At 43.7% G+C, this 25,563-nt stretch overlaps 2 protein-coding genes across 2 annotated transcripts in view; one reads left to right on the plus strand and one right to left on the minus strand.

The window, feature by feature from the left end:
* Positions 1–25,563, minus strand: part of LRP8 (LDL receptor related protein 8) — a 440,430-nt gene that overhangs the window by 374,427 nt on the left and 40,440 nt on the right. The window lies entirely within an intron of this gene.
* On the plus strand, positions 10,736–23,833 carry DMRTB1 (DMRT like family B with proline rich C-terminal 1). Its single transcript, XM_045026547.1, has 4 exons — positions 10,736–11,272; positions 13,192–13,424; positions 18,838–18,976; positions 21,735–23,833. Exons 1-4 carry the CDS (start codon positions 10,846–10,848, stop codon positions 21,836–21,838), a joined length of 903 nt encoding a protein of 300 aa, XP_044882482.1. The 5' UTR covers positions 10,736–10,845; the 3' UTR covers positions 21,839–23,833.

Consider the following 25,563-nt stretch of genomic DNA (forward strand, 5'->3'; position numbering starts at 1 on the left):
AATTACACACACTGAGGAACTGGACCAGGATCGTTTTTTATCTTGTATCAATATTTGTATATTGTAGTTATATTAAGGGGTGTAGCATGAGCACTCAAGGAACCTGGAAGATTCTTTACTGTGAAGATGCTCCAAAGCACTGAGGAGCAGAAATATGGTTATTATTTATTTGTATTTCCATAATGCTTGGAAGACGTATCATGGACCAGGACCCCATTGTGCTATGTGCTCCACAAAACAAAAAGATGGACCCTTCCCCAAAGAGCTTAAGATTTAAGTATAAAATGAGAGATAACTGATGGATAGAGATAGACGGGAGTACATAAGAATGGCCATATTGGGTCGGACCAAAGGTCCATCTAGCCCAGTATCCTGTCTTCTGACAGTGGCCACTGCCAGATGCCCCAGAAGGAATGAACTGGTAATCATCAAATGATCCATGCCCTGTTGCCCATTCTCAGCTTCTGGCAAACAGAGGCAAGGGACACCATCCCTGCCCATCCTGGCTAATAGCCATTGATGGACCTATTGTCCATGAACTTATCTAGTTTTTTTTTTTAACCCTGTTATAGTCTTGGCCTTCACAACATCCTGTGGCAACCATGCATTGTGTGAAGAAATACTTCCTTTACAAGGCAAGAAGGAGACAGCGTTGAACAGCATGATAGGCAGTGATCTCAGCACACCAGAAGCCTGACTATGGTCACGTTTATGTAGGCATTATGGAAAAGGAAAGTGTTAAGGAGAGATCTGAAAGATGATAATGAGGTAGCTTTATGGATGTTTACAGGGAGTGTCTCCAAATCATGAGGGGCAACATGGGAGAAAGCACAAAGGTACTTGTCTGAAAATTTAATAAGTGGTCCAGGAAGCTGGCATGATTGGCCAATTGGGCAGCAGTTGACATCTCGATAACGACTGAGAGGTGATACGTATGGGATAAGTTGTAAAAGATTGAAAGTGAACATAGAAGCTTATGTTTGATGTGCTAGAGAAGGGGGTGCTAGTGGAGGGATGCAAAGAGAGAGGTGACATGGTCAAAGCCAGAGGCTAGGAAAATGATCTTTGTAGCAGCATTCAGAATGGATATCAGTGGAGCAAGATTGCATTTGTCATGGCCAGGGAGAAGGTTATTGCAGTAATTATGATGTGAAATGACAAGAGCCTAGAGGAGAGGTTTCGCAGTGTGAATAGATAGGAAAGGCAGTATCTTAGAGATGTAATGCAGAAAGAATAAAATTTTAGACACAGCCTGGATGTGGGGACCTAGAGGCACCTGAGTCAAAGATGACGCCCAGGTTATAGGCTTGAGCGACAGGCAGGATGGTGATGTTGTCCACGGTAATCAAGAAAGGAGGTAGTGGAGGGGGTTTGGCAGAAAGATTACGAGCTCAGTTTTAGCTACGTTGAGCTTGAGCTGATAGCTAGACATCCACTAAAAGATGTCCGAGAAAAACTGAGATTTTTAGTTTGCAAAGAAGATAGGTCTGGAGTAGAGAGGTAGATGATTTACCCACAACAGGAGAAATCATCCTGAATTGTAAATGTCATTGTAATATTTGTGTTTATTCTGATACAATGCTATGATGCATTATCTCATATTGAACTATATCAAATATATAATGTAAAAAAATGAAAAGGGAGGTAATGTATGTATGTAGCTAACCGCTGGAAAAAACATAGATCTGATCAGTTCCTTAAAGAATTGTAAGTAATGATAACCAACAAAGAAAATCCACATTGAACCTGAATATCATGATTCATAAATGAATCATTGATTTAGTGAAAAATATCTATTTGATGGAAATGTGATGAAACACTATTGTGCTGAGAATGCCTTGCTGTTTGGCATAATCATATTTTCCTCTCCTAAAATGTTCTGCTTCTTGGCCCTATATTCCATATCACATCACTTATGAAAAGAAAACCTTCAATGCAGTCAGGTAGCAACTGACCAATCAAGTGCTTGGGAACCTGAGTCTAGGGATCCCATCAGAGAGGACTCCTTTTATTAACAGAGCCAAGAAGAAGGCATTACGGCTCCAGTCTGTAAAGGGGAGAACCATGTAACCCAGTGATAGTGGAATGGAGCTGAACAAGCCTTGCCTTCTAGTAACAGGATAGGAAGAGCAGCTCTGATGTTCCTTGCTGGTTTAGAGCATCCATTCCTTCAGCCTGTCTGCCTGTCCAGTAGGGAGATCAGGAAATTAGCCCAGGAGCTCATCTGCCAGTGCAGGAAGCCAACAAAGACACTAGCAATCGGTGATGGCAGGAGACAACCTACCAGCCCATCAAGGAGCCTGGGAGACAAGGTACTTGAGTTAGGATGGATAGCAGGGAGGCGCAAGATATGGCAAGAGTGCTGGTGAGCATCTCAAAGGTATACCGGAGGGCAAGTACACTTCAAAAATCTTTGCTTGGGCAGCCATATGTATTCTTATGTCATTACTTCAATTACACCATATCTAATAGCTAATAAACAAAGGATTAATTGACTAATATATGATGAATATGAAGAATAGCTAATAATAAAGCCGCTACTATATCACCATCAATGTCTTATTGCAATACATAGTGGAGGCATCCAACATACAAACAGAAATTTAAAAAACAGGATTTTATCTTAACCTCTTAACTTCAGCTTCAATGTGACTAATAATGGTGAGTGCCTGATCATAGCAACTTTGTACCAGTATGAAAATGGCCTGTTTCTTTCTCAGTATGGCTTCAAAGATAGAGGTGAAATTGGCCAGTAAAACCCTCTTTGTTAACCTGTAAGTTGTAGAGAGGAGCGATATCAGGCATCATTTGATGGTTTCTCACGTTTGAGGAGGGAAACAAATATCACCTCACACCAGCTTTTTGGAATCTTCCCTATCAAATGTACGTTACTGAACAGGTCTACCAGTCATAGCTTGTCCCTTTGGCCCCAAATCTTGAGGAATTCAGGATAAATGCTGTCCTTAGCAGCTGCTCTTCTGCTTTTAGTGGCTACGAGAGCCTTGTTTATTTTTTCTATAGTGTATGGGGAAGATAACAATAAAGTGGTGGGGCTCTGTCAGACATTTAGAAGGAACTCTTTCTGAATCTTCCATCTAGTCAGATTGTCAGTTTTGGTCTTTGAATTACAGAGAAGGTATGAGGCAACAGCATTAGCCATCACTTTTGGTTGACAGTGTTTTACTGGGTTAGCAGCATCAAGCTTACAGAAACATGCCCAGGCTTTGCGACTGGTATGAGGGAAGTCATGACCCTCCACTGTCTCATTCCATCTCTTCAGGTGGGCAGAGTTCAATGACTATTAGTTCTTTCACTGTATCTGGTTCACCATTATTTTCATACTCTTTAAAGAGTGCTTCTGTTTCCAGCTTCCTGCAGGGAGTATAGAGCTTGCTATAGTTGCAAGGAATATGTTTTGTGACAGCGTGGATAAGAAGGTGAGGTAGTCATAGTTATCTGGAATCGGCTTGATACAGTGTACCTTGTCTTCAACTTCTGCATATCTTCTGCTAGATTTATCCACCACCTTCAACCTGGTATGGAGATGTGGGCTATTGCCCAAGGCATCAAGGCTCATCAGATTCCTCAGCACTAAGCAATTCCTAGCCACAGTGTTGAAAAACACTGGCTGATCAGCAAAGCACACACCCTCATTTTGAACTGGCTGATCAGCAAACCACGCACCCTCAGTGATTGTCTCTCTCAAGTATCCACATTGACTTCTTCACTATTCAACATCTACAATAGTAACCTACCTGACAGAATTCTGCATACATTAATATATCCCAGTGACATAGCTCTTGCGGGTACAAGCAAAGACCTCCCACCATCAGCGACATCCTCTCAACTGACCTCAAGACAGTGGTGGAATATTTTCAGTGCCGGAAGCTCCACCCCAGTGCTTCAAAGACTTTGGTAATAGCCTTTTACCTAAAAAACAAAGCTGCCAAAGAACCACCCAATATCACCTTTTGCAATCAATGGATCCAAAATGAGCCCTATCTGAAATACTTGTTTGTGACTTTGGGTAGAAGCCTGACTTGTAAAGATCATCTGGAAAAGACATGCAAAAAGATAAAAATAAAGATTAGCTGAATTGGAAACTCACAGGAATAACATGGGGTGCATATGCGCACACACTTCGAACAGTGACTTGAGCAATGGGATACTCAGCCACTGAATATTGCACAACAGTCTGGGTAGGCAGCTTACATACCAAATCTCTGGACGTGCAGCTCAATACTAGAAAGAGAATTATAACTGGAACATTATAATCAACACCCATCCAATGATTGCCCACTCTGGCACATGTACTCCCACCCAAAATCCAGAGGAACACACACAGAAACATGATACAATCAAACAATGACCAACCTGAACTTACCAATTAATTAGGATCTCCAGAACCTTCCAAAGCCTTTTTCGGATCGGACAAAATCCATTAAAGCATCTTAATTCAATCCTGAAGCACAATGGAAAGAATTCTGGGATAATACTAATGTCCCAAACAAACACCTGATTGCTTATGCCACAAAAAGAACTTCCAGGCTTCAATCTACCCCAGAAATAATGATCTGCACTGAATCTTTTCAGAACATCACATGGCAGATGCTGCCATTTCTTGCACTTCTGGAAGATGAGACACAATGTGACTGTGGACACCAGTTGCAAACTGGAACACATTGTAAATCAGTGCCTGCTTTGACTGATTGCTGGTGTCATCTCAGAATTAAAACAAGACACTTTTGAAGTGACCCATTGGCTCACTGAGCTGTATTTGGTTATTTGAACATTGCTAATCACCTCTCTTGCCATACGAAAGAAGAAGAATAAGGAATCTCTTAACTATTTAAAAGATATACTTAATTGGCATTAATAGAAAAATGTGCTCATTTATAGTGAAACAAGCCTGCAAATGTTTTCAGTATAGACCCAAGAGTTGTACAAGTGAGTTGCTTTCACTTGGGTTTTTTGCATGCTAGTAATATTATTGAAACAGTTTTTAAAGAACGACAGCAATGTGCTATAAATGTTCATTTGCTAAATATATCTTGCTATAACATTATTATAGCTCTGAGAAGTGCTGCAGACTTCAGAAATCCCAAAGCTAAAGCACAACAATTTGCATGCCAAAATACACTTACATCATATAATATTAGTAGGAAAGTCAGAGAGGGCAAAAACCCTGCGGTTTTTGCCATTTAATTTGATGATAACCAACTTCCTGATTTGTTCCTTTCTTTTAGCAAGAGCATTGTCCTTTGTGTTTTGCCCATACAGAATTATCTGTGTACCAAAATTATGCTTTATACTGTACACAGTACAGAAGTCAGAGGGAAATACAGACATTATTGCTATTAATTTCAATACTATGAAACCTCTAGATTGCTTCCCCTTTATTTTTGGCAAAATAATCATTCTTGCAAACTCTATTTTACTACAAAATGCTACCTGTATATACTGTGGGCTACAGTTCCTATATATTTTACTCCACATATTGAAGTAAATCTAAAAGCCAGTTCTGGAGAAGACAGATTTTTGTTTATTGTGCTTCACTGTTTTGCCAACAAACATATAATAGTTTTTATGTCAAATCCAGTTCACCTTATTCACATGGAATTCTGCATTCCACTCAGAAGGGGGTGTGTGTGTGTGTGTGTGTGTGTGTGTGTGTGTGTGTGTGTGTGTGTGTGTGTGTGTGTGTGTGTGTGTGTGTGTGTGTGTGTGTGTGTGTGTGTGTGTGTGTGTGTGTGTGTCTTCTCTGCCTGGTAGTTTTGTTAATTCTGTGTGATAGAGTATCTAATTAAAATGTATATATAAAATTATAGCAGATTGGGAATAGCAGGATTCCTCAAATTGTCTGCAGAAGTGAATATTCATCTCACAAGGAAAATAAAAAACTCCCCCCTTTACAGAGTCTCACCACGTTTGAAACAAATTATATAGAATGCAAAATAACTCCTCTATACTTAGATGAAAAAGGTTCAAAGCTTTCAAAAGTCTGGGTTTATTTATGTAGAAACTATTAATGTCTACACCTTGTCTTGAGGGATAAGAGAAATAAATAAATATGCTTGATTAAATATCCTGAATATTAATATTATGTAATTGAGAGATAACATTTATCATAGGAAATGTACATCACCCACCAATACCTGCTACTTTGTTAGTATCCCAATGAATTTGGATGTATTCTGTATCTAAGGCAAGATACACACTTTTAAAAAACTTTACAGGTAACTATACATATGTACACAACATACGGCAACAACACTGGGATGGATGATATGGAATCTGCCAAAAAATTGCTATAGAGTAGAATGAATGTTAAGAATAAAGAAGGAAATATCCTCTATCTTTCTAAGGGCCTGGTTCAGGAAAGCAGTACTTCAGGACATCACTTGTGCATGTGCTTAAGTCCTGTTGAAGTCAAGTTAACCACGTGCTTCAGTTCTCTCCTGAACTGGGACCTAAGGGTAAAAATTTCAAAAATGTCTAAGGCTATGTCTACACTGCTATGTTAGCCCATAGGCTAATCCCTCTTCGGTCTAAACACAAATCGTGCTAACCCAAGACTTGGACCCAGGGTCACAAGACCCCACAGAGGTGAAGGGTCTGAGCCTGAATCAAGCTAGGACCCAGGGTTCAAGCCCTGTGGCTTTGCAGTGTAGTTGCAGCCTCACTGAAAGCGTGCTCTGGGAGTCCACCAAAAGCATCTCACAGTCCGACTTTCTTTGCCCTCGAGAGAGTTACCTTTGGGAACTGTTCAATTTCCCCCCACGGCACCATGAACAAAGGACTAGAGTAGCCACATTTTGGGAAGGTGCTAGGAAGTCTGGGATATGGGTGATTGGACTTGGGCCCTCACAATGCAGGGCCCCAGGTTGGGTTCTAGGGTTCAACAATCCCTAACCTGGGGTTATAAATGAGTGTAGACACTCAAGCCCTAGGTTAACAAACCCAGGGTCTGCTAATGCAAGTTCTACTAACCCAGGGCTTATGGGTGCAGCATAGACGTACCTTTAGTACAGGGATGGGCAAACTGTTTGGGCCGAGGGCCACATCTGGGTGGGGAAATTGTATGCAGGGCCGGAGCAGGGGGTTGGGGTGCAGGAGGGAGTGCGGGGTGTGGGAGGGGGTGCGGTGTGCAGGAAGGGGCTCAGGGCAAGAGATTGGGGCAGAGGAGGGGTGTAGGGTGTATGAGGGGGCTCAGGGAAGGGGGTTGGGGTGAAGCAGGGGTGTGGTGTGCAAGAGGGGGCTCAGGGCAGGAGGTTGGAGTGCAGGAGAGGTGCAGGGTGCACAAGGGGGCTCAGGGCAGGGAGTTGGAGTCAGAGGGGTACGAGGTGCAGGCAGGGGGTTAGGGCAGGGAGTTGGAGATGGGGTGCAGGAGGGGTTCGGGCTCTGGGGTGGCAGAAGTGTGCAGTGGGGCCAGGGCAGGCTCCCTGCATGCCTGGCCTGTCCCTAGCCCTGCGCTGCTCCTGGAAGCGCTACGGTCCTTGGGGGAGGGGAGACGGAGCGCTCCGCGTGCGCTGCCCTTGCCGTGCCTCCAGCTCCCTCCCCCCAAAGCTCCCATTGGCCACAGTTCCCCGTTCCCAGCCAATGGGAGCTGTGGGAGGCAGTGCCTGGAGGCATGGGCAATGCAGAGCCCTCTGCCCCCCTGCCTGGGGGCCGCAGGGAAGTGGTGCCGGCCGCTTCTGCAAAGTGGCACCATGGGGGGCAATCCTGCAGGCCGGATCCAAAGCCCTGAGGGGCCAGATCCGGCCCACGGGCCGTAGTTTGCCCACCCCTGCCTTAGTGACTTTGGGTATTTCTAGAACTACACTGCAATAAAACACCTATGGCTGGCCTGTATCAGCTAACACAGGCTTGTGGTGCTTGGGTTGCAGGGCTATACAATTGCTGTGAAGATATTTGGGCTTGGGCTGGAGCCTGGCTCTAAGACCTTCCCCTCTCATGGGGTCCCAGATCCTGAGCTCCATCCCAAGCCCGAATGTCTACAATGCAATTTTTAAACTCCAAAGCCTGAGCCCTGTGAGCCTGAGTCAACTGACATGGGCTAGACGCAGGTATTTTATTAGGGTTGCCAACTTTCTATTTGCAGGAAACCAAACACCCTTGTCCTGCCCCTTCTCCGAGGCCACTGTCCCCTGGTCACTCCATCCCTCCTCCCTGTGTCACTCGCTCTCCCCCATCCTCGCTCACTCACTCATTTTCACAAGACTGGGGCAAGAGGTGGGATGTGAGAGGGGGGTGAGGCCTCCTGTGGTGGGGTGTGGGCTCTGGGGTGGGACTGGAGATGAGGGGCTTGCAGTGCAGGAAGGGGCTCTGGGCTGGAGGTTGGGGCTGAGGGATTTGGAGTGTGGGAGAGGGATCTAGGCTGGGGCACCAGGTTGGAGTATGGGAGAGGGTATGGGCTCTGGGTGCAGACTCCGGGGTGGGGCCATAAATGAGGGGTTCAGGATGTGGCAGGGGGTTGGGGTGCGGGAGGGTGTGTGCACTCTGGGAGGGAGTTTGGGTGCAGGCGGGGGCTCAGGGTGCAGGCTCCAGGTGGTGCTCTCCTCAGGCGGCTCCCAGAAGCATCGACATCTCCCTCTGGCTCCTAGGCAGAGGCACGGCCAGGTGGCTCCGCGTGCTGCCCCTGCCTGCAAGTGGTTCCCCCGCAGCTCCCAGTGGCCGCAGTTCCTGGTCAATAGGAACTGCACAGGTGGAGCTTGGGGCAGGGACAGCATGCAGCGCCCCCTTAGTCTCTCCTCCACCTAGGAGCCAGAGGGAGATGATGAAAGCTTCTCAGAAGCTGTGCGGCCAACCAATCTTTTAACGGCCCGGTCAGCAGTGCTGACCGGAGCCACCAGGGTCCCTTTTTGACCAGGCATTCTGGTAAAAAACCAGATGCCTGACAAACCTACGTTTTATTGCAGTGTAGACATACCCTTTGAGGCCAGATTTCCAAAGCACCAAAAGGTTTCGATAGGTGTCTACTGGGATTTTCAAAAGTACCTAAGCAAGTTAGGAACCTAACTCTCAGATTTCAATGGGACTTAGGCATTTTCCCTAAGCTAAGTCGGAAGCCCCAGTGGAACTCAGTGGGGCTCACACTTGAAAGTCACAGGAGCTTTTGAAAATGTTGTCCTAAGTGTCTGACAGGAGACTAGTTTCAAAGTCAACAGCTTTTGTTACGATTTCCACCCAGAGGGGGTGGGAGGTGCATACAAGCCCTGCAAGGAAGGATCTATGTCACTTTGAAACATGTTCTGGTGCTTATTAAAACTCTCACAAAGCAGCAAGAATACTAGGGTGACCAGACAGCAAATGTGAAAAATCGGGACAAGGGGTGGGGCGTAATAGGAGCCTATATAAGAAAAAGACCCAAAAATCGGGACTGTCCCTATAAGATTGGGACATCTGGTCACCCTAAAGAATACATACCTCACCTTGTGACTTAATGCTCTTGAAGCTGATGAGTAAATGAAGGACTATTTTATGGTTAACTGTTGCTTTAAACAGTTTTTTCTTTTAACGAAGGAAACAGAGGCCACTGACTTGCCACAAGGTCACAGGGTTAACTCTTCTCAGCTGAAAAAGATTTGCTGTATTCTTCCTTCCATTGTCTGGGGTTCAGCTTTGCCCTGCAAATGGGCTACTTGTATACTAGTTATAGTTTTGTAAGTGCTAACCCAGTGGAACAGTAACAACACGGGTAGTTTTACAAGCAATATTGAAACTAGAGCATTATTACATTTTTAATTTTAAACCCATGTTTGTGTCCAGGTAATAAAGATGTGGCAAAGGGAGATAGATGGCTGGAGGAATTAGACATGCTTTCTGCCCTCGTCGTGATACACTGGATTAGATGAACATTGTAAAAAAAACAGAATGGTAAAGCAGTATTTATTTTTTTTTTACTGAAGGAGTGAGACTCTCCCTCCTGTTCAAGAAAAATACATTTGAGTTTGAAAAAAAGGAACTGAAATAATGATTCCAGTGTAATAAGATGCATGCAAAATATGATGGTAACTGTGGGTATCAAAGAGGGGAGATTGCCTTTTAAAATGAAAGGCAAAAAGGACCCAGGGTTGCCAACCCTCCTGGACTGTCCTGAAGTATCCAGGAATTAAAGCTTAATTTTTAATTAAAGATTATGTCATGTGATGAAACCTTGAGGAATATGTCCTATCAAAATTGGCAACCCTAAAATGGCCCCAAGAAGATTCCGTTTCTATGGCCCAAAATACCCTTTTGCAACCACTGCTTTTGCATGTGTAAATCAGGCGTGTTACTCTCCAATCTGCACTTGCAAATGCAAGGGATGTGCCCACAAATGGTTGCTTGTGCAGAATCAGAGGCCATGTTTTTGCAAACTTGTATGTCTTTTCAAAGCCACACTGATTCATTGTCACATCTTGGGCCTGCAAGTGCATGGAAATGGGACGAAAGTCCACATGCTGCACTCACAACCCCAGCAGAGTGCTTACTTCTATCCCCAGCAGGAGATCTGCCCACTTAGCCCTGGTGGAGTGGAGGGCTCTATCTCAGGGTAGATCTGGGCCCCAGAGTGCTGGAAATGCCAGCTGCCCGAAAGTGCAGAACTGTTCTTGCCCAGATCCTTGGAGGATTGCTCTTCCCCCACTTTCTGCAGTCCCAACAGCACTGATATCTATGCACACTACCTCTTACTGGGAGCAGAGCTCATCCTGTCCCCTTGCAGAAAGCCCAGCAGGCTCAGTTGTGACATTGTAGCTAGTGGTTGTGGGCACACCAAGGCTCTGCCCCGCCCTGCCCCTGAGCTGAGCTTCTTCAAGTTCTGGCTGCACGTGGTGCTTTAGTGCCTGTCTGGCTGGGGGTGCCATGGAGGCCGAGGTGACAGTGACGGCGGAGAAGGCAGCTCTGCGCACCCCCAAGTGCTCCCGCTGCAGGAACCATGGCTTTGTGGTGCCAGTGAAGGGCCATACAGGCCACTGCCGCTGGAAGCTCTGCCCGTGCGACAAGTGCGCACTTATCACAGAGCGCCAGAAGATCATGGCGGCTCAGAAGGCGATGCAGGGGCAGGATCCGGATGCCCCACCCAGGGAGACATCTCCGCCCGAGGCCTGCACCCCAGTTCATGGTAAAGGTCAGAAGTCTCCTGCAGTTGGCCCCAACACCTCTGAACACAGCAGCTGTGGGGCCGGGTGTGAAGGAGCCAAGACCGCCCCAGCAGCCAGCAGCAGCAGCAGCAGAACCAGGACCCGCAGACCACTACCTGCTCCCAGCTCCCCGCTCTTTGGGGACTTTGGTAGGGACCAGCTCAGCATTGGGGTGTCTGTTCCATAGGCCTCCACTCAAGATGATGAACTTCTACCTCTGTGTCCATCTGTCTGTCTGTGTCCATCATTCAGTGTCTGTCCATCTATCAGTGGGTACTGTTGGGTCAGTGTCTGTCCATCCATCTTCCATGCCTCATTTCTAGTGCCTCAGAAATCTTTAGGTCCCAGGTGACCTGTTCCCCAGGGCTGCTGAAACTGCTCTCACTTTGCTTCCCCGTTCTGGGGACATGTTTTCAGGCGTGTGTGTTTTGTATGCAGTGCTGCACTTATTGTTGGTTTTGCAAAGTTTCCAAGCTGCGCTCATGGACTTTGTAGCTGTAGGAACCACCCTAGGCAGCTCCTCAGCTTGTTTCCTTGTTGCAAAGATGGATTCATGCTACTAGTCCCTGTTTAAGAGGGAAGTGAGTCTGTGACAGGACCCTGATTATTCAGTACAGCACCTTGAGCACTTTCTTCTGAGCTGTGTTGTTATTTTTACATTTACAGACATGCCCTCCAGCAAAAGCAAAAGAAAAAAACCCCACAGCAAGTACAGAGAAATTGGGGAGTTCCTGCTGGAGTTGTCTAGAGCAGGCATTTTATGGTGGCAATGTAAAAAAAGAGAAGGAAAGCTCCTGAGCTGGATTTATGTAGCTCAGACGAGATTTGGCTGGAATCAGTTAGTGTAAAAGTTTATTTTGTATTTAAGAATAGAAAATAGAATGTAGAGATGCACAATTCCTAGGGTCATTTAGTCCATCACTTCTGACACTGTTCTCTACACAGTAGAGGCTGTAGGGTGGGCCTTGTCTAATCCATTATTATTAATTATTATTATTAATGAAGACTCCCACTGACCACAGTAGTCATTAGACTGGGCCCCTGGTGAGCTAACAATCTTAGAAGACAACACAAGAAAGACCAGATGCTCTGGGAGATGGGGAGGAAAGAATCGCTTTAGATAGTTCCAGCCCAGCCTCATCCACCAACGATTATTTAATTTTTATGCTTATGGGCCTCACAGAAGAAAAAGGCTTCAAGGAGGGGTTTGAATGGATGAGGTTTTGAGACACAGATATAGTCTAGTCATAGATGATGGGGGTTCCACTACTTTGGAAGATCACTTTGTGAACAAGATTTTTTTAAATAGCAAAATACATGGATTCTTTGAAAATGAACTCGGTAGAAATGAGAGAGAGGGTGAGGTCAATATCTTTTATTGGACTGACTTCTGTGGGTGGAGCTTCATGGCTGTGCAGGTGACCTGAGGTCCAGGAAGAGCTCTGTGAAGCTCAAAAACTTGCCCCTTCCACAAACAGAAGTTGGTCCAATAAAAAGATATTACCGGTACCTCTCCTACCTTGTTTTTCTCATATCCTGGGACCAACATGGCTACAAAACTGCAAACAACTCTATAGAAATTACAGCTATCACAGGGTACAGAGCTCTTTATTCCCTCTCATTGATTTCAGTAGTAAATTTTACTTGATTTACAAGTGTAAAAGGTGATTATTTTCTAACTGTTGCCACAGGAAACTAGAAATCAAGCTGTTTGTCATACCTGTTATGGCAGCAGAAGTATTAGAGATTCTACAATCAGTAGTTTGCTGACAACTTGGTTCAGGGTGCACAAGGCAGATTTTGCTCTCCCAAAGCTGTATTAACCTGTCTTCCATCACTGTTGAGCTCCCTTCTTTCCTCCCCAATCCTAAATTTTCTAATAAAAAAAAAGAAAAAGAAAATTGAATAAGAAGTGAAGGTAAAACCAAAGGGCCAGCTTCTGCCTTCAGTTACACTGGCTGAGGACAGAATTTGGCACTATGACTCTCTATTTCTATCTGCCTTCAAACTGTTTGCAGTGATATTTTTGCTTGTTTGTTTTTATTTTTCCTCGCTGCTTGTTTCATAGCCCGTCCTGCTTTGCCTCAAGAATGTGTTGTCAGCCCAGAATACCTGGAGAGAGAACCTCCAAAACTGTATCCTGGGTACTCTGGTATGTACCCATACCACCCATTCCCCATGGGCTTTGCCATCAATCAGCCAAGCTGCAGGGGAGCACCAGTGTCTCCAGGGATCCCTCTTCAAAGAGGTTTCAGACATGTCCCTAGCAACCATGGACCAGGGAGTGCTGCTCCTCTGTCAGTAAGTAGTGGTTTCTTTTAATTGCTGCTGCATACATTGCTCTTTGTATTGTAGGATGCAATCTTGCCATTAGAGTAGCCATAAAAAGTTAGCCTGGACACTAATTACTTCAGTGGCATCTTGATACAGAAGCTGATCAAACCAGGAACAAATAATAATGTTAAAGGTCTGACTGGAACCTAGAAAAATCAAAAGGGTTCAAAGTTGTGGGCCAGATTCTGCAAGCCCCCTGTGCTGGCAGCTCTTGTTGACTTCAGTGGCATTTCTGTGTGCAGAGGCCTTGAAGGATAAGGATTCGGAGGGAAAATTAACCACTAAAATGTGACCAGTTTGCGTCAGCATAGCTATCACAAAATGTCTCCTGGGTTCCCCAGTGAAATCCTCTTAGTATAGCAGGGCTCGCCCCCCAGGACAATGGGCTGCGCGGTGGAAGTTTTGGCACAGGAAAGATCCAGAGTGGGGCAGATCAGGAGCTGTCCAGAATGGGGAGGGGGCAGATCCGGTGTGGGAGAAGGCAGTACTACTGATTGGTGAGGCTGCCAGCAGGTGGGAGGGACGGGGAGGGAGGAGGAGGCGCTGATCCATGGAGCTGCCGGTGGGTGCTGAGCACCCACAATTTCTTTTCGTGGATGCTCCAGCCCCAGAGCACCCATGAAGTCAGTCCCTATGACTGCAATTCCCATCTGCTGCAAGCCCCCTGGGGCTGTGACAGGCAGGAGCAATTTAGGGGACCTCTATTGTTGCCCTAGCCTGTGTCTTAGCCTCTAGCAACGGCAAAATAGGAGCAGCAAGAATAACTTCTCTTCTGCCACTGCATCAGACAGGGATGAATCTGACCCTAAAATTGTAGATCCATGTTTAAATGTTCCTTACTATCGCCGTATGTATAGTATCTCAGGTCATCGTAGCAAAAACCTGCCATCTGAGACACTGCCAAGCAGCCTTTTGGGTTGGTTTTTTTTTTTTTAAATAAAAATATTTTAACAATCATCAGAAATGGGCTTGGCAAATTAAAAAAAAAATCAGTTAAAGCAGTGTTTTGTTTGGATTTAAATAAACTCGGTCCCCCTGCATGTTTGCAAGCCAAATATGAAGCAGTGTGCTAGTGCGTGGGAATCAGAAAGTGGCACTGACAAGAAACATGAAAAGTGGAACGGACTAATCGATTTAGGTTCTCCAAAGTGAGAGAATTACAAAATAAAATAAAAAAAAATCTACAGCATAAATGGTGAAAAATATATGGATTTTCCCTCCAATCTAAAATACTTGTGTATTGTTAATCACACAGGTAAGAATAGTAATATATTTATACCTATAGTGCTTTTCATTAGTAGAGCTCAAAGTGCTTTACAAAGGAGATCACTATTATTATCAATAGCTTTTCACAAATACCAGTATATGATAAAAAGCCTGTACTTTCATATTTTTCTGGGTTTTTGGGGGTTTTTCTGGCTCCCCTTCATTTTTCTTTTATTCCGCCACCAAATCCTTCAAAGAGGGTTTAACTTGATTCCCAGCAGAGCCTATTGTTGGTGTCCCTTGGCCTAAGTGAACCAAAGTTGTGACTCTAGGCCTGAGTGAACCAAAGTTCTTCCATGCTGTGAACTTTAACCAGCCTAAGATGCTAATAAACAGCAAGCAAAATGTGTAACTGTCAGCTTTCTTAGCTTGCAGCTGCAGTATAGCTCGAAACAGCAAAAAGCGGCAGTAAGACGAGGGAAAAGGGGGAGGAAAGTCTGCATGCGTCTGTGCTGTGAAGGCCATAGATAAACATGCGAATGAGAACAGTTCTAACAAGCTACATTATAGTGTTAAGTGTAACTGTTGCAAGGGGGAGGGAGGAAGGGGGAAAAACAAGGGGGTTATAAATGCTGGGACCCCGCCTGTGTGCGGGTGTGCAGGATTTGAGATTGCTTTTTCTCCCTGGCACCTTATTTGAGCTCAAATAAACTTGGTTTGCTTCTCCACCCTGGTGTGTTAATTAGTGCGATGCACACCGGGCAACAAACCCCACTGTTGCCCCCCCCTCTGGGCCGGCAACACTATGAATCTTGCTTCTATGTGAGACTGAGGGGTTGCTTTGAGAGAAACACTATGTGTGAAAACTCTGCCAAGCAGTTATGGCACAGTAGAGGGAAATTTGATGCTAAATAGTGAGCCTTCTGCTCTTCCCTCTGCTGCTCTGAAAGGTTAAAAAAAAACCCAGAAAATTTCAACAAAAATGGAAATAAATTAGCTTTTGTCTAATTTCAAAACAGACAACTGATTTTTTTGGCAAAAATTCAAAAACAAATTCCAATCAAAAACTGAAATACTTTGATTCAGAAATGCTGTTGTGGTGTCTCATGGGATTTGTATTTCATAATCCCAGTCTCATGTATAGGCTAGGCTCCCTGGTTGGACAACCTCTCTCACAATGACCAGAGTCACCCTTGTAGGGGGATGCCCTACCTCGGTGCATCATGGGAGGTGTAGTCCCAAGGAGCCCTGCCCTTAGAGAATGGAGACATGGGAATTGTAGCACATTTGCTTCTGAAGTGCTACAGCAGCATATGTAATTAAAACATTTCTGGTTTGGGGCATTTGGTTTCTCATCAAAAATTGAAGTTTTTTGCAGAAAGTAGACACTTTACCTGAAAAATTGTGTTCAACTGAAAATTTAATTTTCTATCAAAAACAGTTTCAACAGAACATTTTTGAACAGCCTAATCAGAGGTCATCTGGAGAGGGAAGTTAGTGAGGAATGGGTCAGTGCGGAAAGGAATCTGGGGAGTCCCAGAGAGCCCAGGCTGCAACCTGAATGTCTACACAGCAATTAAACAGCCCCATAACCGGAGCCCGAGCCCCATGAACCTGAGTCTGCTGACATGGGCCAGTCACAGGTGTTTAATTGCAACATAGACATACCTTCAGTCCTTGTCCTCAAAGGAAACCTGCATAGTACCTTCGAAAGATGAGCCTGGGAGCTTAAATTCATAACTTTGCTAGACACTTAAGCCATGCCTACACTACAGAGCTTACAGCAGCACAACTATACCAATGCAGCTGGTGCCACTGTAAGATCTCATGTAGCCGCTCTATGCTGACAGAGAGCTCTCTCATCGGCATAATTAAACTACCCCCAATGAGCGACGGTAGCTATGTTAGTAGGAAAAGACATCCTGCCGACATAGCGCTATGCACACTACACATATGCTGGCATAATTATGTTGCTCAGGGGGATGGAATATTCACATCCCCAAGCGACATAAATTCTGCCAACATAAGTGGTAGTATAGACAAGGCCTAAGAATCATGGACTCAATAGGGATACTGGTTTTAAGTCTCATTATAACAATCTGTAACCTACTAACCCTTCTTTGTCATATTACCGCAGAGGTGTTAATGGCCTCCTTCATTTTGAATGGTCCCTTGCAATATGTGTTAACACCTATGCTTAACAATCTGTTCCACCTTGTATTTAGCTTTGACACTCTGATCACTTTTGCCAGCCCTGAAGAGCTCGCTGTGGGCTTGTCTACACTTAGATTTTATAGCGCTCTAACTTGCTGGCTCAGGGGGGTGAAAAATCACCTCCCTGAGTGCAGCAAGTCTGAGTGCTTTAAAGCACTAGTGTAGACAGGCTCTGAGAGCTGGGATCTGTGCTCCCAGTGCTCGGAGCTAATCCACTTGTGGAGGTGGATTACCACGAGTTCTGGGAAAGCTTTCTCCCAGTGCTTGCATGCGACCACACTCGCACTTCAAAGTGCTGCCATGGAGCATTCCTGCAGCAGCGCTTTGAAGTTTCCAGTGTAAACATACCCTGTAGCTCAAAGGCTTGTCTCTGGGCTTGTCTACACTTAAAATGCTACAACAGCACAGCTGCGCTGCCGCAGTGCTTCAGTGTAGACACTGCCTACACCAGTGGTTCACAACCTTTGTTTAACCCAGAGACTTTTAAGCTTGTATAGACAAACCTGCAGACCCCCAACCAGAGGCGACGTGTAGAGGGGTGCCCCCAGATTTCTGCCTTCCATTTGGCCCTGCTCCCTGAAGTGCTGATGTAACAGGGCACAGAAATGGTATATGTCCTTGGCTAGCTGCTGCCTGTTCATGGAGTCTCTGGCTGTTAGGCAAACCCTTCAGATGGCAGGGGGAGATCTCTCTTCTGCAGTGATGTTGCGATTTTTGGTTGCACCCCACCCCCAACCCAAACAGGCTAGGTGCCCTCTGATGAGTCAAGGGGTGGCTGTGGCATTCCCTCCCCAAGCCTGAGCCCTGCTCCCTGGGGCTGAAGCCAAAGCCCTGGGCAGTGGGGCTGTGGCTTCAGCTCCAGGCAGCTGAAGCCCAGTCCTTGGTGGCACCCTTGAAAACTGCTGCTTGAGAATCAGTATCTATGCCAAAGGGAGGAGTTCTCCCTTCAGTGTAGGCAGTCCATCTCCTTGAGAGGTAGTAGCTAGGTTGACAGAAGATTTTTTTCCATTCATCTTATGCTGTTTTACTGTCACATCCCCTGCCCGACATAGTGAAATTGACCTAATTTTCTAGTTTAGACCAGCCCTCAGTCTCTTCCATCAACAGACATTGGTCCAGTAAAAGATATTGGACCCACCTTGTCTCTCTTGAATCCAATTATGCATGCATATAAATACCTACTTCCGTGTGTTATTGTGCCAGTCTCCAGCCATTGCTAACAGATGCTCACTTTTATGAGGATTTAAAACAAAACAAAACAGGAAACAACTGAGCTGCGGATTAAAAGTGGCATGTGCACAGTAATGACTGACTTTTCATACGACTCATTTGGCATTAAGGATCCCTAATACAAACCAGGAAATAAGTCACCAACAGCTGCTGTTTTTTAGTTATGGATCCATAATATCAAGTGATTCATACGAAGCCTCATGAAAAAGTGATTCATCACTGCTTATGTGAAGGACCCACTTTTAATCCACAGCTCAGTTTTGGGACTTTACCTAAATTGCAAATGCTCATGAATCTGGCAGCACTGGTGGAGCCAAGGTTAGTAATGCCTGGAAGTACGGCTTTGAATTCAGTGTCTCATTAATAACAAGCACTTCCTGCATTTGTTGTGTTCTATGCTGCAGGTGTGTTTAGGCCAAATTATTAAGTCTTTACTCAGATACTCATATTCCATTGCTGATGTAAAACTTATATTAGACAGGTAGGCTGCCTTCAATGAAGTTTTGCCCGAGTAAGAATTTCGTGATTTCCCCTGTAGCAGGGTTTTAACAATAGAAAAATTAATAGAAAAATACTGACCAGTGAAGTAAATTATGGCTTTTCATTTTAACACATCATATGTAATGCCACTGATTTCACTGCAGTTACTATGGAAGGGAGAGTGGTGGTTGGATAGGGTGATTAAGACAATATCTGGACTGAAGGAGCTTTATTTTGTGTGTTCGTGTAGATGCAAGATGCAGGTGGAGATTTCCAACAAGGTTACTACCCTACGCTTCCTCAGTTTATACCTCCGGGCTTTCTGCCAGGGATTCACTACATTCCACCACCCCTGCCACTTCTGGCTGAAACACCCAAGGAAGCATCTGGTAAGTAAGTGTGAGGTGAGCGATATTATGCATGAAGCATATCAGATCTCAGGGAGCTGTTTTATATGGTAAAATGTATGATGATGTGTCCTGCTCATTGGTATGTACAATACAACAAAAGCTTTCAACTATATTTTCTTCACTTTGGTTGGTAAATTCTGTGCATTTGTATCTCCCTTAAAAACTATATCATGGCTCTCTAAAATCAACAGGAATTTTGTGCCTGGAAGGACAGCAGAATTTGACCTTTATTATCTGTAATAAAACCTCTCAAATGACTAATTTTCACCCCAAAGTTGCATACATTCCACACAAATTCAGTGGCCTCTCACTGTTGTAGTTGAAAATGATGTATATCAGTAATAATCATTTCTTCAGAAACTGAGGACACAGAAAATTGTGCACACCAAAGGGCTGTATCTCACAGCCATTTACATTTTCTGCTTGCATAATTTTTTATGTTCCTCAGTTTGGGTCTTTGTCACATGCTGTGTCCCACATTTGGGGCATGGCAGGTATGTCTGTAATGATTTTTTTAAAAGTTTGGACAAGTTTTCTATTCAAATACAGCCATTTGTGGCCACAAGAGGGAAGAACTGCTCAAAGAATAAATCACCAGCACCAATAGAATGAAGCGCCTGGGTTATGCCAAACTCTAGTTCAAAATATTTGTATGTGCACTTCTATATTTCTATGCTTGGCTTATTAGGGAAAAATGAGAATCTGATTAAATGCCATGTTCTTGTGACAGACAATGTACAAATACCCCTGTCTTTCACCTATTGGGAAAAGTCCAGTATCTCTTGAGTAGGGGCGGGGAGTAAAGAGAAGAGTCATCTTCATTTAATCAAATAGCAGCGATTGTGGCTAGTCATAGTATGTGGGACAGATGAGAGTTTGAGAGGATTTTTACTGTAATCATCAACATTTTTCATTTGAATCAGTCATTAGAGACAGAGATGGACCCAGAGAGTGAGAGTTGTTTTCAAACTTTTCCTAGGTTTGGGGATATTTGTTGGATTAGAAGTTCCAGCTCAGGCCAGTTTCAAGGATAGCTTAAGCCATAAAGGTCAGCTCTTGAATCAAACTTTCCTAAAGTTCCAGGATACTGGGGGGCTGGATTGGGAGTTCTAGTTCAGAATCAGGGTTCCATTTTGAGTTCTGGACCATTGCTAGTTAGAAGCCAGCCTGAATAGTTAGAAATTCTGCACTCATGTACCTGACATTAGAATTTGATTCTAAGTGCAGGACTTACCGGTATCGATCTTAAAGGACCAGAGTCCTCATTTAGCACTTTTTTGTGGTTTTTCTTTCAGAGTGAGGGATACAGGGAAAATTGACTCGGCCATATTGTACTTCAGCTTCCAGGGAGTAGGAATATCAACGGTGAATCAGTGAGGGATTATTTCTGTAGGAGGTTACAAAATAGCATTTCAGCAGAAGATACAGAAGTAATGAGAGGAGCTACAGTGAAACTAAACAGTGTTTGATTCCATTTTTCAAGATGCATTTTGTTCTTGTTTCAAATCCGGTGAAAGACTAATAAATAGTGAAGAAACAAAGGGAAAACCCACTGAAAATCAGAGCAGGCAGACCCATAGGGATCTTGTCAAATTCAAACTTACTTTGTTAGATCATTTGTCCAAAGACATCTGCTGGACTCAGGTCAAACTGGGGCAGTCAAGGTGACAGGGGCTCATAGTGTAGTCTTTGGCAAAATAATTAGGAGAAAATTGATACAGAAGAGTACAGCAGGAAAAAAAATATGCCACTGAGCCTCATGCCTGATGGGAATTCCAAGACAAGGGGAGCTACAAACATCATAGCAGAAAAGGCTTCTCCTAGGCTAACAACAGTTGCTGGAAAGAGTCTTGAATCATAGGCCTTGCAGCTAAATGACCACACTCTGTATTCATTCTCAGTCAGGTTTTATAATGGTAACTTGAAATATGTACCATGTTATTATAAAATTGAGCATCACAGTAATTCTTTTGACATAAGAGATACTACGCTGTAACTCTTGCTAACTTTCCCAGTTAACAGGGTTTTTTTCCTTTAAAGAACAGTGCTATGTTGGTGGGAGAGCCACTCATTGGGAGTGGATCAATTAAATCAATGGAAGAGCCTCTCCCATCTGTTTAGAGCAGCTACACTAGAGTTTACAGCTGCGCTGCTGTAAGCTCTCTAGTGTAGCCATAGCCCAAGAAAGTATTGTCTTATATGGGAAAAGGAGAGAGCTTTACATACAAACTAGCAAGTAAACATTATGAATTCAGGATTGAGGTGTCCTGCTTATTTCCTTCTGTTTTATGGTCTGTTTATTCAGTCAAGGCTTTTGCACCTTCAGAATTGAAAAAGTGTATATAGGGGGCATGCAATAAGGCTCACTGTCAGTAAGGTTGTAAAACAGCTCACATTACAATCCTGTTTTCATATGTGCTTAAAGTCCTAAGATACTTGCCAAGAGGGAAATTAATGCCCTTTGCCATTTTAAAACAGTCTCTCGCTGCACTTCTTTAGACATGGCTGCAGCAAAATCAGCTGGTGTTTGAAACATGAAGCTTAACCTAGCCAGCCATAGTCCTCCTGATCTCAAGTGCCTTTGACTTGTTTGAGGGGAAAAACTGGTTTGGATTAACTAAAGTTAGTTTATATTGAGCATTCACAGCTAAAAATGTTGAGTTCTATTAGATGTAATGTAAATTTAAGTGCAGTTTTAAAAAGCACTATAGTGTTATATTCTGCTTTTGTGTTTTAGCTGGCACCACTGATTGCCGGGATTCTGGGGTGATTTGTGAATGCAGCCAGCCATCTCCTCGGGAAGAAGCCAGTGGAGACTATGCCATGTATTCTAAACATTAAATGTATGTGCGTGTACTAGGGGACAGCTTCAGAGCATGCAGCACTCTCTCAGAGAGAATATCATGTGTTACTTTTGGGCTAAATTGACACTAGCCCTAATGCACCCACATAGGGCAGAAAAGGGGAGTAAGCCCCCTACCTCACTTCACAGTTGCATTAGGGCTACTAGAAACACAGTTCTGGCTCCCTTGCAGTGTACAGCCCCAGGGCTGCCATTGCTCCACCGGCTCGTACCTTACCAACTGGCAAAGCTTTTCCAGGGCTACAGTAAATTACTCCCTTCTGGAGTAAGTGGAGATGAGGGGAGGAATTGTGACTTCAAGGTACAGTTCCTTCCCTGAGGCTTGTCTACACTATAGGTTATATCAGTATTAACTTATATTGCTTAGGGATGTGAATAAGCCACTCCCCCGAGCAATGTAAATTATACCGATGTAAGTGCCAGTGTGCACAGTGCTATGTCTCTGGAGAACTTCTCCTGCCGATACAGCTTCTGCTGCTCACGGAGGTGGTTTTATTATGCTGATGGGAGAGTTCCCTCCCGTCAGCCCAGAGCATCTTTACCAGATGCAGTGCAGCTGTGCTGCTATAGCACTTCTAGTGGAGATTAGCTCTTAGTGATACCCCATGGTTGGGGGCTGAGCATAAAGGCTCAATCTAGCCCTTTTATGTTTAAGACATTGTTCAAAAGTGTATTGTTTGTAGGTCTGTTTGCTACCAAGAAAAGCTGGTTGTGAATATTGTGGAACAGTTAAGTGATGGGATTGAGTGCCTGAAAATTGGGAGATGGGGCGAGGAAGGAAGGTTTTGGCAGCTGATACATGTAACAGAGTCAGGGCTTGATACACTGGAGTTCAGGTGGGCTTTGGAAGCTGAAAGCATAATAGGGGAGGGGCACTTGTCAGTGAAAGTAGTTTTGTGGAGAGTCTGATCTTCTATACTGGCATCCAGTGCCCCCTCATCACTTTCCAGATGAACGCCAGGCCCTGCTGCCTTTACAGGGCAACTTCACTTTAAATTGTGAGCATCATGACACATAGTTAAGTCTGGTTGCTCAATCTCCAGGATTTTGTGTGCTCGAGACACCCTGTACATCCAGGGAAACATGCTATGCTGGGAGCCCACACAGTGGCAGCTAGACACCAAATTTGATTTATGGGGTGTGTCTGGGTTGCCCAATATAAATGGATTGGAATTGCATGGTGAACTCCATAAAATGTGGAGAGATTACCTAGCCAACTGGTTATGAAGTAACTAGGGCAAAACACCAGTTTCAATAATAAGTCCACTAAACCACAACATACTTTCATCTATGGACAATAATGTTTGAATAATAGTGAACGGAGTATTCTGCTTTCTGTACTTTCTTAAGAAAATGTGTTTTGTAGTAAGTAGATCAGTTGTTAGTGTTTGAACTGATTTTGCACAATTAAACATGATACATTAAAATGTCTGTTCTGTACTTAAGTTTTGAAGCTTGTATATTTATAAATAATTCCTCTAGGCAACTTTCAAATGTTCCAAAGAACAATTCTATATAACAAATCAGCCTACAATGCTATTTAGACTTGGAAATGTTGCTTCTGCAGTCTTTGAATGATATTACAGAAGTGAAAAATGAAGGCAAGATAAACACTCCTCCATTTCTTCTGTTTGGTACATATGCTAACAATCTTTTGCTAAATGAGAGATTTAAAGAAACTAAATTCAACTGCAAAATCACCTTACTTTTAAAAAAAATGTAAACTAACAGTTCCAATGGTTTATAGCACTCATGGAAGGTGTTTGGGTAGCTACAAATGGAGACAGCATTATTTTAAATTGCCAAGAGGAAAAGGTAAAAACTTGTTTTCCTATAGTGAGTAACTTGCTGTACTGCACAATATTGGCCAGATTTTCAAAAGATCTGAGTACCCAGCACCTCTCATGAAAAACAATGGGAACTGCTGCGTGCTGAGGACTTCTGAAAATCTGGACATTTCTTTTAACCATCTACATGGGAGCTGAGCTCTTTTGAAAATCAGGACATCTGATTAGAATTGCCAGTAATACCCATAAAGCAAGGTAATCTATAGTTTTTACATTAAGATTAAAGGCTATATTAAGGAGTGACAACATTCAAACAGTGTAGAATAAAGTTTTAAGCATTGTTACAAATGTTTTTCAGAATTCACCCTCTATGTTGTATTTCACTCTTTAAAACACCGAAGCAAACTGGACTGCAGCACATTTCATTCAATGACTGCAAAGCACTGTCACTGGAGATTTACTGTGTGTACAACACTCGCTGTGGTACACTTGTCAAGGAGAAACTTGTGTCATGGCTGCCTACTCTTTTTTGCTTCATTTGGGTGGGGGAGATCACACAGAATGATTGCCCTCCACCCCGTGGCACTATGGAACAGGTATAATGAGGCATTAATATGAGCAAACTCTTGTCTTTCAGAAATGTAGCACCATCCTGGCTTTTGAACTCCAAGCCTGGAAAAAAACACTTAGCCCTGATCTAAATCACAATGAAGTCAGCTAGAATCATTCGACTTCAGTAGACTTTGAATCAGGCCCTTAGCTAAATTTCCATTAGAAAAATCTAAAAATGAACTAAGCCAGTTATGTGACCAGCCAGCTTTCTGTAGACCAACAGCAAGTGTCCTGCTGACCATGATTTGGGAAGCTTTTGATTAGAGCTTCCTCCAGGTAGTCCAAGGAGAGAAGAATTTCCATTAATTTTTCCCAGTATCTGCTGTAGCTCATTCCAGGTCACAGCTATGCAGGTTGGACTGCTCAAAATGGCTCCCCACCAGACTCATAGTGACCTCATCTCCAGACAGGAGGCTGGAGAAGACAGTCAGTAGAGACAGCCACAGTTGGAGAGAGTCAAGTGTACGGTAGATAAAAAAATTTCAAATAAAATGGGCCAAATTCTCCTGGCACTTAGTAGGGTGCTATTCCCACTGAAATCAATGGGGGTTGCACCTGAATATCTGCACATAAAATATGACCCAATACACATTCTGGATATGTTAGCAATCTTGCCACATGGGTCTTGAACCTGCTTCTATTGAGTCCATGGGAGTTTAGCCAGGTATATCTGTGAGAGTGGTACTGTGCTCCTATTTATCTTTATTCCCGTCCATTCATTCACAGTGAGGTTATGTGGTTGACAAGACTCTTTCATTCTAAACCACTATATTGAGGAACTTAAGTTTTGGAAAGCTTACCCTCTGGTGCTGACATCTCTCGTGCTTAGTCTCATCCCAAAGGTGAACTATTTAACATACATATTTTATTTAGGAAACATTTGTACACAATCCCACCAATTGCTTTTGTGTTATCTGAGCAAAACACACTTAGTTTTTCACACTTTCAAGAAATTTATTCAGAGGTTCCTTTGCACTCACTATTATACTAAAAATCAGGGTAAATTGGTAAGAGATCCACAGTGAATGACTCTTTAGCTGACAATGGGGATTATCTTGAGTTGTCATGGCATTAGTTCAGCCTTCCATTTTACCCTCACCTGACCATCTTTTAACGAAGGAAAGAAAAGCTCATTGTAATTGGTATTTTAACACAGTAGGTTTAAAAGTTTCCTCGCCAAATCACTGCAATTCCAAATTTAATGTAAACAAGGTTTCTCCTGATTCATTTTTAAAAATTAATCGACTGCTAGGTATAATGACACCAGTTTCAGCAGGATGGAATAGTTTGGACTAGACAAATCA

The sequence above is a fragment of the Mauremys mutica genome, chromosome 8 (assembly GCF_020497125.1).
Source record: "Mauremys mutica isolate MM-2020 ecotype Southern chromosome 8, ASM2049712v1, whole genome shotgun sequence".
Taxonomy (NCBI): Eukaryota; Metazoa; Chordata; order Testudines; family Geoemydidae; genus Mauremys; species Mauremys mutica.